The 14,643-nt window shown below is 38.7% G+C and overlaps 1 protein-coding gene across 2 annotated transcripts in view; it reads right to left on the reverse strand.

Moving 5' to 3' along the window:
* Positions 1–657: 657 nt before the first annotated feature.
* Positions 658–14,643, reverse strand: part of PALS2 (protein associated with LIN7 2, MAGUK p55 family member) — a 59,632-nt gene continuing 45,646 nt past the window's right edge. For both annotated transcript variants that reach the window (XM_066195643.1, XM_066195636.1), the window contains exons 8-12: positions 14,227–14,295; positions 13,119–13,280; positions 10,370–10,572; positions 9,819–9,947; positions 658–7,492 (exon numbers count right to left, since the gene is read on the reverse strand). In XM_066195643.1, coding sequence (XP_066051740.1) covers positions 7,316–7,492; positions 9,819–9,947; positions 10,370–10,572; positions 13,119–13,280; positions 14,227–14,295 — 740 coding nt within the window. In that variant the 3' untranslated portion in view covers positions 658–7,315. The remainder of the gene's footprint in view (positions 7,493–9,818; positions 9,948–10,369; positions 10,573–13,118; positions 13,281–14,226; positions 14,296–14,643) is intronic.

Genomic DNA, 14,643 nt, shown 5'->3' on the forward strand with positions numbered 1-14,643 from the left:
GTTTTTTCAGGCTTGGAGGTGGTCTTCCCTAGGAAAGGAGGTGGTAAAAGGCCTGTAGGGGGCTTCACAGGAGGCTGAAGCTTGCTTCATAAAAGGTTTGATTTCACACCCTGACTTAACCTCCCCAAAATACAGCTTCCCTTTGGCTCCCCAGGAGGAAGGTTGGAGAATCCATACCTTTGTAATGCAGGAGGAGGCCAGCAGCCTTCCAAGGAGTATGTGCTCCCTGCTACCTTCAGAGGCCAGCAGGCCCTGCCTCACTGCCAGTGGCCAGCACTCGCCTCCTTCCAGCTGCTCAGTCCGAGTCCCCTGGGCTTTGTCCACTGGTCCATTCCAGTGTGGGCCCAGGAGAAGGAGTCCCTTTGTGCTGCAGTGCTCAGAACATCAGGTGCCCAGATTCAGCAATGACAATATTCCCAGGGTGGCTGAAGAGCCCCCAAGGTCTCCCTGTGCATGGAATGGGGATTTGGCACATTCGTGAACATCGAGATAGGCAAGGCCAGCTGAAAAGCTGTTTTAATACAGGTGAGGCACTGAGACCGAAAGATAAAAGGTGGATGCAAAGACTGGTCTTTGATACGTTATGTGGCTCAAATGCAGATTATGACCAAAAGAAAAATCAGAAAAAAAGCCGATTACATTTTTTCAATATTAAATCTTTATTATATACAAAAATATTTTGTTGGGAATTAACAGAATTTCATCATTTGTACATTAACATTTTTATGTTTGGCTGTGTTTTTTGTGAAAATATTAGCTGTGAAAAAGACAAGGTGGGGGGGGTCTTAGAAAACAAGTCACAATTTAAAAACATCCCACACAGTAGCTGACTTTATCAGTATGAAGTCACAATGCTAAGAAGTCCCATATCCTAGGCCTGCTCTACAGTACTGTATTCAAACAGTTAGGTACTAAATAATTTCCAGTTTTACATTAAAAAATTAAGCTAATAGTTAAGATTTTTCTTGTAGGAAGTTTTCAGCTAAAGAAACTATTTTTTATAGGAGAACAGTTTTGAAAGTTTTACAAATTCAAATCCAGGTTAATTTAATATACTGAAGAAATTAAAAAGAACACAAAACAGAAAATCATGAGAGTTTCCAACTGGCAAAACCAGTTGAGAGAAGAAGCAAGGTAAGGAAATGCACAGCAACAGTGTTCTAATACACATTTAAACCCAAACAAAACCAAGATCCTACAGTTCTTAGCCTGGTGTGGGGTTGGAGAGCAGCAAACTTTCTTGTATTTTTAACCCCACAGAAGCAGTTCCCCTCCCTACAGCACAGTGCACAAATGTTACACATGGGCAACATATAGGGAGTGGAGAAGGGATGCTCAACATGCATTTTCCTAGGGGGAAAAAAATATTTAAACAGTTATCTCCATACATAATTGTGTACAAGACTTAAGCCAACAAAAATCAGTCAAAACCTTTTTTTGCCTGTACAAAGCAGCGCCGTTCATTTTGCTTTATGCTATGGATCATGTGAGAGGTCAGGTGACAGTTTTTGGGTTTTTGGAAGAGGCTGTACTGTTTTCAGGTAAGTGTTGGCTGCTTGTGGAGTAACCAACAATTGGCTCAGCCATGGGAACCACCAGAGTTGCACAGAAAAGCATTAGCATGGAGCTAGTGACATAAAAAGGAAAAGGCTAAATGGGAGAAAGTGTTTCCAGGAATACTTTAACTGTTACCTGACCATTGTCCTAGCAGCAAAACGAACTCCATACCCAGTGAGCATAAAAAACAGTTCCAAACACCGAGAAAAAATTAATTTACTTCAAGTGTCATATATTCTATAAAATATAAATATTGCTGAACCCCTGCTGAATAAATTCCATTTGTAGGTGAAACTGCCTAACAGCCTTCACCAAGCCAGGGTTTGTTTTTAAGCCTGTACCAGTAAACCCCAGCTGCAGTATCAGGAAATGAACTGAGAATTCAGCAGTTGACAATGTGACTGTGGAATAGTATCCCACCCACTGTGGAGAATTCCGGTAAATTAGTAGACGCTGTCTGAATTACTTGCAGCATTTACCCCAAGTTTTATTTATATATATGGGTGTTTGTGTGTGTGGGCACAAGCATGCTTTTAATATGATTAGAAACCAAAGCTGCCTGTAAAAATAACCAGAACTGGTTATTTTACAAGTGTTTTCTATTTTTATTTTTAGGATCTCTCTTGGGCCTAAAACCAGTAGGTTATACCAGTCCTAAATATTGATGTTAACTACTATTTCCTCTCTAAGACACAAGTTGAGAATTCCAGACAATTCCGATCAGCAAGCCTGTTAAACATATGTGAAAACTACGGAGTACAGGCCAAAAAAGAAGAAACCCGGGGGAAAAAAAAAACAGGGGCCAGGACTTCACTTCAGCACTGTCAGTCACAACAGTCCACCAGAGAAAGTAAATCAAAGTACCCTTAAGGATAGAAACCCTTTCAGTGGCCCAGGAGAGGTTTTTATTGCAGGGAGAGGAGGGTGCTGGGAGCTGAGGGGTATTTAAGGCAAGAGGCCCAGCAGACTAGGAGTCTTCCATCCAGTACCCACCACACAGACACCAATAAAATGATCTCACCACTTCTGCAAACGTAGCATCCTGAAGTTTGGCAATAACTATGTGCTACTTGAAGTCTTAGGAATTTGGGTGAGGCAGGAAACCCTGCATGAAGCAAACAGCCTGTACAGATGTGCAGGACACGCAACAGAGCTCCAGCTGTTGGTTGTCTGAGAGCTGCACCCACAGACACAATGGGCCATGGGGCAGCTGCTGCAGGAGGCACTGTCCATGCACTGGGACATGGCCTCAAGGTTCAGTGTGAGCTGAGAAGCAAGCTACAGGAAGCCCGGATGGGAAACCAGGGGATAGGTAAAGGGAGTTTATGGTCACAATGTTGGCTCATGCGTAAGGACAAGTAAGAACCCAGTTCCTGATCTCCAGAGTGCTCTGCTTGACTGCTCTCCACTGGTCCTTGAGCATAGCAGAGGCCAGTTGGGCTCAAGGGGGTACCTAGCCAGGGATCTTCTGTGTTTCAAAGAGAAAGAAGTTTCCTATTTCTTAGCTGAATCACCCTCTTCAGAAAACAAAACCAAACCTAGGTGATTTCCTGAGCACTGAGCTGCAGGCAATTTGTAAGCAAGTCACTTCAGGTATGATTTTAGAAGATGCAGTGAGTAGAGAGGATGAGGGAAAAAAGTCACAATTTGAGCTCAGCCAAGATGTGACAGTTTATATAAACACTAATTCAAAAGCAATGAGCTGATCTGCCACCCTGCTTCAAAAAGCTTTTGTACAACTAAGAACACAGAGCTGCCCTGAGCCGAGAATACGGCACAAGTCACATTGGTTATGAACTCCATTTTCCTTGCCTACAAAGATCTGTGATTCTGCTCTATGTTTACCTTCATTGTAGATTCACAGAACATTTTGAAAGACCTTTATAAATTTATGAAAGATGATGTATTCCATTATAATTATCCCACTAAACTTGGACTGCATCTTGTCACATGATGCAGAACCTAAAGCAGACCTGCTGTAACATTTAAGAGACAGCAAGGTCATCACCTGGGTACACAATGCACCACAGTATTTACAGGAGAATTGAGACTGGTGCGTGCTTAAGTGAATTTTTGGTGAATTCAGGGGAATTACTTACAGGTCTTGGCATACTGACTGTACTTCTATGTATAACTTTTCAGTCATAGGGCAACTACAGTGTTTCTTCTATAAGTCTCTATATGTACAGAATTTTACAGCACCTCATGCACTGTCCGAAACAGATAGAAATTACAGATAAATATAGATTTTTTTTTAGATTGAAATATCTGTATATTTAAAAAAATATACATTAGTAAACACAATAAACCAGGTAGAGAAGTGTACCAGTTCTAAAGTCTCACATGCAGGTACATTTCTGGATTAAGTCGTAGTAGCTTAGTAATGTGATAACCAACATGAGCATTTTTTGTTTTACCATCCACATACATACATATACACAGACAACTATTTGATAATTTACTTTTCTAAACTACTTAAATATTTATCTTGTGATACATACCACATATCTTAAACATTTAGCAGCATCTTCACCTTGCTCAGACACACCTATTGTAATCTTTAACAGTCAATGTTAGTATCTGGAAAATGAATGTTTAGTACAGAATGAGGTAACATGAAATCCCAGTTATTTTAACTCCTCCAACATACTCCCTCCGAACGGGCGTTCTGTGAAATGTTTTCACTTGTTCAAAATAAGCCTTTCATAGTGTCTTTCTCCCCTAACTGCACAATGTACAGGTCCATGTCCCACAGCTGATGGCAGCATGCCCTGGCAGGCAGGGGACTGTCACTGCTGGGGATGTGACCGAAACAACACCAGCATTTCAAGAACCTCCAAGAAGATTCTTTTTAAAGGATAGTAAATGTTATTCCAGTCATTCTACCAGGTGGGGACAAACTAAACAGAGTATCTGATGACTATCTGACTGTGCCAAAACCCGAAAGTACCACAAAGAAACAAAGCATCATCTCTCCCCCTCTCACCATTAAACACTCCAATGTGAACCCTCAAGATTAGAGCAACAGATGCAGGGGTGTGGTGTTGGAGTTTGGGTTGTTTTCCCTCCCAACCTGGCACGGAGACATCCAAATCAGACCTGCAGATACTTCCACACTATCTTTGTGCCAACCCAAGTAAGTCCCCTTCTCTTGCTGCTTTCAGAACTGCACTGCAGAATTGCTCACTGCCATATACACCATCACCACCACCACCCAAAATTCAGTCACAACACTCCACTCCCTGATCTAAGCACACTGTGTGAACCTGTAGCAAACACTGAAGCTTTAGGCCTCAGTAAGTATGTGGCTATTCTGGAGTTTGCTGACTAGAGAGACTCTCTTGCCAGTACTCTCCCTCAGATGGAAACAGAACGAGCAGAGAGGCTTTCGTCACTGAACCCTGGTGGCAGTGTTTCACCTGTTTGGCTCAGTAAATTTATGGAAAAAAGATGAAAATAAGTCATGTTTCCAATATGAAGTACTGTAGTGAGTGAACTGAAGAATCTTCTCGTTCCATTCATTGGGGAAGAGTGAACTCAGCCCACTTTTGGCATCACAAATAAGAGTATATTTCTAACTCATAATGAAAAGGCATCTTATCTGTCCAGACAGCACATCTTATTTACAGCATATGGAGGTCTCCCATGGCACAGTACACAAACACAGTTCAGTCATGTTCAGCACACAGTGCCAAAAGCAAACCACTGAAATAGCCAAGCAACAGCCCTGCTATCATTTGTTGCTACACACAACACTTCATCCACTTCTCAAAGCAGCCTCTGAACAATAGATGACAGAATTTGTCTCCTGGGAAAGAAAAACTACAAGTTCCATGCTGGTGCCACATTTAAGAGCTCTGCCAAACTTAAACAAAACCAGAGAAAACACATCCTGGAAAGTATAACAATAAAGAAAAGCAATGGTACAAATTTTCCTTAGAGCATTTCATATTCCCTCTGAAAGACTGAAATCTCAGTATTAAGAGCCACAAAGAGCTCCTGTGCCATACACTAGTTCAACTAACATTTTCCACACACACTGGGATTTCAAGTCTCCTCTGCCCCTCTTCCCCCACAACAACCAACTTTACAGGCTGTGTAAAAACCATCTGTTGTATATGGGTGTTTTGAAGTTTTTTTTAAATACAGTTTTCCTCTACTGCATCCACTCCACTTTTCCCTTTCCTTGTGCACACAGAAGTCTTTTGAGAGCCCCAGGAAGCAATGCCGTTTTACAGTGTCTAAGCCTCTATTCCTCCAGAAATAGTTCTGAGGAAGATGCCTTTTGATAGCATTCTGGGTCACACTTTGTTGTTGAAAAATAATCCAGAAGCCAGGTGCCTGTCACCAGATGGAAGAGGAATTAAACAGATGACTTCAGTTTAGACACCCAACCTGGTATGTGATGGTGAAGGTGACTATATACAACAGCTGAGTGTTACATAAAACATGGCCACAAAAAGAGATCATCTGAGCAACAAGCTGTATTTTCCTTCTATTCTCATTAAGTAGAAATCCACATCAGCTTAAGTTTTGATCAACGAACCTGAACCTAATACAATTTTTATCAATGGGCCTATTGAGGGGAGAATTGTCACTAAAAAAGAAATACACTGTAAACGAAAAAAACTTATAAACAACATTGCTTTTTAGCAGTAAGCTTCCAATTCACAAGCTATCTAATGAAAAATGCAATTAAAAACAATGTAAGAAAAAGCACAGAAATGCCATTACACAACACTCATAAAATACAGCAGTTGATCATACACAAATATTTAAATGATAATTTAGAACCCAGCTAGACATCGCAGGAAATGAAGCCACAGATCACTATACAAATACAGAACAATGTCCTAAGAAAAGAAAATGCCTTTTTCTTTTTTTTTGTTAAGCAATGTGTTTTCACAAGTGTGAATAAATAGTCTTAAACATTAGGTGTCACCGAAAAGGCTCCACATTATCAGGTTCTCTCTCAAGCTACTTCACCATTATTCAAATTGCACTGAATTACCTTGCATATGACTTTCTAATGTCAGTACTTCAACTGTAACGGGCTAACAGGTTGGCACCCAAGAAAGCCTAATAAGCAGCTTGCAAGGTATTGCTCTATGTTATTTTAGGAGACAGATATAAGGGAACCTACACAAAAGTTATCTAAATCAAGAGATATCAAGAACTTGTGAGACATCAGGAATGCACCAACATTAAGCTGAAAGCAGCTGGAGCAATGGACCTGTGTTTTTGTTACTGCTTTTAATATTTAAAATTCTGCTCCCATGGAATTATTCTTTTTTAAAGAAGAAAAAAACCCCCAAAGAAATTAGTGTTCTTTCCTAATAAGAGCTATAGACTTTTGATCAGTTAAACACTGACATTAACAAATTTTACAAAAATTGTTTCAAGTATCCTTTTTTTAATCACAGTGAAAATGTAAGACCAAGATGTAGATGTTGAAGTGAATGAAAGTTTCTTAGATGAAAAAGGCAAAGGTACTAAATCAAAACATAGAAAAATGCTTAAACGCATTTCCTTCATGTGATATGAATAGAAAGGTTATCTGTAAAAAGTTAGAAAAATTAAAATAAATTACATATTTAAGTACACTTTCTCTTCAACATTTTTATAAAAATTCAGAACAGTGTACTTTTGAATATACACAGAGTAAAAATGCACAGGTGCTGTAGGTTATCATCAGTATCTACACGTCACATTTGCTGCTGCTGCCTTTATTTGTTACTTAAGCTCTCAGTGGAACAGCTCAATAGACCCAGCTGATTGGGACCCACTGTGGCTCCAGCCTCAGCCTCTCGATGGCCGTCTGCAGCTTCTCAAAGGCTTTGTCCAGGTTGTCGTTGACAATGGTCAGGTCAAAGTAGTGGTTGTAGGCTCGCTGGATCCGCGCGCTCTCATCCACCGTTTTCTTCAGATCTGTGTCCTGTGCAAGAGATTTTTAAGGATTAGTGAATCTAAATCTTACGAAAGATTTAAAGACAAAGATTTAGCAAATCCTTAGAGATGCAGAAGAAAATCTCTCCAGTACATACTGCAACTATTTAAAGGTAGATACCGAATATATTTTAAAAATAAGGAAAGTTTTCACTTATTATCAATTCGTACAGAAATTTAGCTTAAATACATTGAAAGGGCTGAAAAAGTTTCTGAGCTGTGTCAATAACGTTAAATATAGCAAGCAAAGGTTTGCCAATCTTGCAATTTTGAAGAGAATCAACTGAAGCACGTGAAGTTGGGCTGGGGTGCACAATGAGTAGTTAATCGCTTTGTACGGGCAACGGATGATCCAACCAGAATAAAACTAATGCTTTAGAAATGACTGAGTCAGTTTTGCAAATTTATTTGTGCCGCTTTTATTTCCACAGCTGGCACAAAAAAATCCAAGATTTTAAATGAGTACGAAATAAAGGCCATTTCTAGCAGAATAAGGCTCTAGAATACCTTATGACTCTTAGAGACAACATTTCAGCCTAGCTCACCTGACACCAGTCCCTCATTTGTAAACTACTGCTGCATTACTGTAGTCCTGAAATGAGCTGCAAAATATGCGGGAAATTTATATTCCTACATTATGAAGCCTTTATAAAGTGCCTCTGAGCATGTTTTTGTGTTTTGCTAGTCCTACATTCTTTTAAAATTCTTCTCCATTTTTGCACAACAGCAATTTTTTTTGTAAGCAGTTATGAGATTTGTCCCCCTTTACAGTATTTATTTCACTATTTATTTCAGTATTTTCAAGTCCTGATACAGCTGTCAATACAAAAGCCAAAATGGAAAACTAAGTTTGTCAATAACCTTTCCTTCACAGTGAATGGAGGAAACAAGTAAATGTATGACCACAAGAGTCAGACTTTTTGTAATGGAATGGGTTAGGATGCTAGAAATAATACAGCCAGGTCCACTAACAAGCAAACCATAATACTTTAAATGACATTTGTTTTTCATTTGTTCAGGGTGCACAAGAATATGAAATAGCAAATCACACTCTATATAGATGTGCAGGGATGTGATGCAGAATCTGTGAAGACACATAAATGCATATTTGAAATTTAATGACGCTCTTTATTATTCCTAGGAAGTAATATGAGGCAAGGATGTCCCTTAGGGAATCAACTATTAGGAAGTGCAGGAAATTATTTTTATACTTATCTGGACAGTTTTAACCTTGCCTTCTTGCATATGCACCATAAAATTCAGGGTTCATTTGGAGCAGGAAACAGGAATGACTGAGCATCTACAGAGATACTAGAATGCATAATAACCAGAACCCATGACTAAAAATCATATGCTCATTTAGTAGAAATACTAATCCACCCCCCCTCTCCATTTTATATCTTTGAATGCCCTGTCAGCATTTATTCAAGATATTCCTAAGAAGCTGCAGTGCTATCATTATGAGCCATCAGCAAAACATGGCTTTTCTTGGGGAAGTTGAACTGTTCGATCTGACTCTTGTCCCTTTGCTCCTGCAGCTGGGAAAGTTCATATCCACACAGAGTATTTATACTTTCCTGCATTGGAGGAAACGTCTTATTTACCTCTGCAACACATAGTGTCTCAGAAGAGGAGGGAAGATCTAATGAACAAAACATGCCGCTTCACTTTATATGACAAATCCAAGGAACTTCAGAGGAAGATGTTCAGCACTTCTTATTCTGGCAGCTCTCAGCCATTCGCAGTGCAGCACATGCTGCTGCAGCAGTGAAATACAAGGACTACCTGCATTCTTGGGAGTTTTTTGTGTTTTATTTTGGGGAGTTTTTTGTTGGGTTTGTTGGTTAGTGGGGGTTTTTGCTATTTCCTTTTATGACACAAGCTGCAGTATCTTTCCCAAGCATTGCAGATTCCATTTTTGAAACATGCATGTACTATTAAGACAAACAGGAACAAAAATTTGGGTGGGGAGGGAGATGGGAAAGTCAAGGAAAGACATCTGCATATAGGAACAATTGCCACCATGAAATATCTACCATTTGCTGCAAATAATCAAAGGTGACAGTTCCCAAGGTACACGTTACAAGTCATTTTTGTAATCAACACTTACTCTGTAAGAGGTCTATCTCTAAGAAAGAAGCAATCTTCCTTATAGTATTTGATTAACTTCTACTAGGTAATCAGCAAAAGTCTTGCCTAACTTTTCTTAGAGACATTCATTTCAGAACAAACCCCATCTAAAATGAATGGTGAAGAATCTGTAAAAAACCTAAGAACAATTTGTTCAAAGCAAACGAAATGAATTATCTGCTTACAGTGAGAAGTTTGGTTGTAATCCCAGCATCTACCACAGCCTTGTGCATAGCTCGCAAAGTCTCCAACTCTGGAGCAGCAATAAACACCACATAGGGCATGAATTCTGAAGTCCTCAGTATTTTTAGGGCCTAAAAGCAAAGAAAAAGGAAAAAAAAACCACCAAAGTTTGAGAATGACTCACCACATCTCTCTGTTACTTAAGGGACACCACAAAACTCATCTGTTACAATGGGCAGCAACACTAAGGGAAGATTCTTATTTCTATTTTAGAAATACCTGCACTGCCTTTTGAAATGCCCAGGAAATGTTCTTTCCTTGGCTTAAAAGATTATTTACTACTCTGCAAGACTCCTCTTTCATGCAGAATTTAAGTTGGGTTTTTTCCATCCTTCTAACTCATTCCATGTAAGTGTCACAAACACAAGAATCCTGGTGATAATTGTAACCTTCAAACCAGATAGGAAGCCTTCAAATTTGAAGGCCTCTCTCTTCACCTCTTCAACATTATAATCCCACACTTGTTATAATAATAACATTACAAATCATATACCTGTGGATTTACGTCCAAGATGCAGGTCCTTCCTGTCTGAACAACTTCAAGGATGGAATCAATTTTGGTGCCATAAAGATTTCCTTCATATTCCCCATGCTCTAAGTATCTGCCGGCTTTAATATCCGTCTCCATTTCGGCCCGTGACACAAATCTGTATGCTTGCCCATCTTTTTCATCATCCCTTGGCTTTCGTGAAGTAACTGAACAAAAAAGTTAAAATATAAATTGAATGTTTTCGTTTTATATTTGGAATGTAAATATGAGACTGGACTGCCTAGTAAGTTATGGAGACTGTAAAACACATTGTTTACAATTGTGATTGCTCCATGTACAGGTTTATTCATTATTCTAGATAAATTTTAAAACTGAGCACAGCCCCTCTTGTTCCCTTTATTGATATTCCTTCCTATATGTTGCTTTCCCACACATTTGCCTACTTCCTTTGTCTTACTCCTTCACACCATATACAGTACTCATTCATGTCATCTTTTTAATTATTCACTTAATAAATATTTATTTAAGTGACTTGGAAATCAAATGGAAGTTTAACTCTCAAATACCAAATGTACTTGTGAAAATAGCTGAGCACAAGAAGATCTGCCCCATCCCACCCCCAAAACCTTTGCTCTCTATTTGCCCTGTTGTTCAGGGTAGAATTACCTGAGCTAGCTATAAAGAAAATTAGTTTAAGTATCAGAAGCAGCCCAGCCCCTGTAGCAGAATCTTAGTGGAGGCCAGCTAATGCTGCTTTTCAGGACAACTTCCCTCTTAAAGCAAGGTAAATTCCCTGTAGAAAGATTAAAGCCACTATTTGAGTACATCATTATCAACTATCTTGGGTATAGGCTACACCGTGTAGTACAGACATTACTTAAGCAAAAAAAGTTAAACTGAAATTGAAAAAAAGTAAAATAAAAATAACATCAGATTATTATTGGCTTTGCTGTCCTATCACCATATTAACTACCCACTGCTTATATTTAAATAGATTTGAACTCTAGAACATATTAAACGTAACAGTCATGCATTCCTTTGGTAATACTATCATCACTTGGTGCAACTCATTGAGACAAGTGGAAAACAATCTTTCCCTTCCCAATAATTCCTATCCTTCAATCTTACAGAAAACACAAGTGCCAGGAGAAATGATTATCCGAAGCTGTTAAGAATAAATATATTACTAGAACACCTGGTTTTAGTCACGATTCTATGGAAAGATTAAAACTATAGAGGTTAATACAGTACATTAAAAAGAATCATATATCAGTTTGCAATTAATTTTGGAGAGTAAGCTTTAACCTTTTACAGCTAGGAGATGATTTAACAGTTCAGTTATACACACTGAAGAAAAACCACACCACCACGTGCTGGATTAGAACTCAACACCAAGAACATGCATAGCACAATGGATCAATTTCACCCATTTCCTATCTCCCAAAACACATCCTACACAAATTTCACCCATTTCCCACCTCTTAAAATACATCCCACACAGATTTGTTTATGAATAACCTGGAGAATTTTCTTCTAATCAAAGACCAACTAAGTTTACTGATCATCCCACTTAAAATTCAAAGTAGAGAAGAGGTTCTATATACAATCAACTGCACATTGCATGTGCATGATTAGACTATCAGACTGGGAAAAATTTACTTTTATGCTTTTGAAGAATGTTCAACAACTGTGTTGCATTACTTTCACATATTCAAGCATCTATATAGCATTTTAGAGAAGTAAGTAATTCTGAAGGCTTTTTTGAAATAGAGTAAGAACTTTAGAAGCAATAAAAAACCACTTACTATTTTGCCAATATAAAATAATGAAATTCCCAGGAGAAGATTTCTTTAAAAAGTAACACTGAAAAGTCTATCTTGTTATCAGGTCCACAAACCAATTCTAAGTGCCCTGGCCACTTTTGATGCTAGAGATTCAGCAAATGAGAGACACTGCTTCTCTCATCTTGCATAATTCATCTTTCAGACCTGTCCCTCCTTCTACTATTATCAGATCTATCTCTTGCCCACCAGGAACAGAAGGGAACAGACTCGTTTTGAAATCCTGAAAAGCACGTGGCAGGAGAATAATAATGTAGCTAAAAGGGGCTTCTCTGGTCAGCAGTCAAACAGGAGGGAGGAGGTAAAAAAACAAAGGTGGATGAGCAAAGTATCTGAAAGAAAATAACATGCTCCAGGTAAAAGATTTTTTCTGCTGTCTATAGGGGAAAAATGAAAGACCATGTGCTTAAGGCTAGATATATTAAAATACTGAATAGTTATACAAATCTTGGAGATCACAAACACTTACTTCAGTTTTATTGGAAGTTTGCAGCTTTTCCCCACATTTTTAATACTAAACCAAAAATTTATAATGCCTAGTCCACAGGTGGAAAACTAGAAGGCAGACCTGAGAAACTCCACTGGCTGTTCATTACAGAAGGCTACTGGGAACTTATGGAATCCCCTCAGTAATGGATAGTGACTGACACTGAGGAAACCCAGACTGAAATACTGTACAGACAAGAACTGGTTTTCTGCAGCATCAGTAACATTTATGTTCTAGTTACAAATATTTTCATGGTCATATGTTAGTTCAGTTGTTTGAAAACAGGAAGAGCCTTTTGTTTTCCCACTCCATACAATTTTGAAGCTCTGACAAAATCACTCCTACACTGACTCACAAGGATTAACATCAGGTACTTTCCAGTTAATCAAAGTGTGATATTACCATAGGAATGCTGACAACTTACATGGCACTGTAGTTCCAAATCTAGTAGGATTCAGAACAATAAACCTGTTCTTCAAACTCCTTCGGCCCACTCCTTGGGCCCCGATCAAGACCAGGGTTTTCCTCTGAAAAGGAGGCATTTTGGCTACTTCCTCATATATCTGGATTTCATGGCGATCAAATTCTACATTGAGAAACGTACAAAAAACTTTAATACACACTCAGGGCTGCAAGAAAATAAGTTAAATAGTCCTGCTGTTTATCAACAGACCCCATGTGAATATAAACAGTACTCAGAGGGCAGTAAGCCTGATACAAGACTTCTTGCTTTAAATTGGTTTGGGAATAGAATAGTTATTCCTCCATGGACAGCATAGGGTCAGGTTCTCACTTTTACTTCCAAGGAGCAAGTCTGTGTTTGATCGGAAGGGAAAAACCAAGACTAACAATTAGTGAACTTCCAATGCCTAGGACCACATCCAGACACTTGTTGAGTATCTCCAAGGACAACTCCACAACCTCTCTGGACAACCTGTGCCAGTGCTCCGTCACCCTCACAGTGGAAAAGGTGCTTTCCACCGTTCAGAGCCTGTGTTGCTTGTTGGCTCTTGCCCTGTCACTGGGCTACTCTGCAAAGAGCCCACACAGCTCCATCCTCTTTGCACCCTCCCTTCAGATATTTGTACCCATTGGTGAGATCTGTCCCTGAGCCTCCTCTTCTTCACATTGATCATTCCCAGCTGTCTTAACTTTTTCTCATGGCTGAGATGCTCCAGTCCCTTCAACACATTTGTATGTCCACATCTCTCTTGCACTGGGGAGGCATACTTAGGTGTGGCCTCACCAACGCTCAACAGAAAGGAAAAATCATATCCCCTCAGCCCACTGGCAACAAATATTTCACTGTTTTCTCTTAATACCCAGTTTTTCTCTGATTTCCACCCACCAAATGTTGAATTCAGCACAGTCATGTCTGCACTGGTCACTGTTGCTTTTAAACCATAAAAACTAGCTAATCTATCGAACTTATAATCAAATATTTTACTGCAAATCTTTAGCTTTGGATACACTATACTCCACAAGTTTTGAAGCCTAAAGAACTTTGACATTCATGTAATATTAAGAGATACCTGCATTTCTTGTAGTGAGATACATCATCTTTTTCTTTTTTTTGCTGCTTATTGTTCCACAAAAAGGCCCTAAAAATAAAAAAACTAGATGAAGTCACAATTGCTGTTGATTTCAAAAGCTTACATGAATAGATGAAATTTTAGATTAATAAATTTATAAGGACTATTCTAGAATTAGAATATATAAAATATATATCTATAAAATAGAATATATATCCTAGGGCAAGAAATTACATTTATTTACAAACCCATCAAATGGTACAGAAAGAACTGAATACAGAGAAAAAAAATATTCTTTTTAGAAAAAGAAAAGAAAGCAGCTGAAAAATTCATGTTTAGCTTATTAACTTTTAGTACATACCATAGAAAAAAATTTTTAAAAGTGCACGCTGCCTGTCCCACCTCATTCAGCTTTTC

Source organism: Chamaea fasciata, unplaced genomic scaffold (assembly GCF_029207755.1).
Source record: "Chamaea fasciata isolate MVZ Bird 193981 ecotype frontalis unplaced genomic scaffold, bChaFas1.0.hap1 SCAF_1, whole genome shotgun sequence".
NCBI lineage: Eukaryota > Metazoa > Chordata > Aves > Passeriformes > Sylviidae > Chamaea > Chamaea fasciata.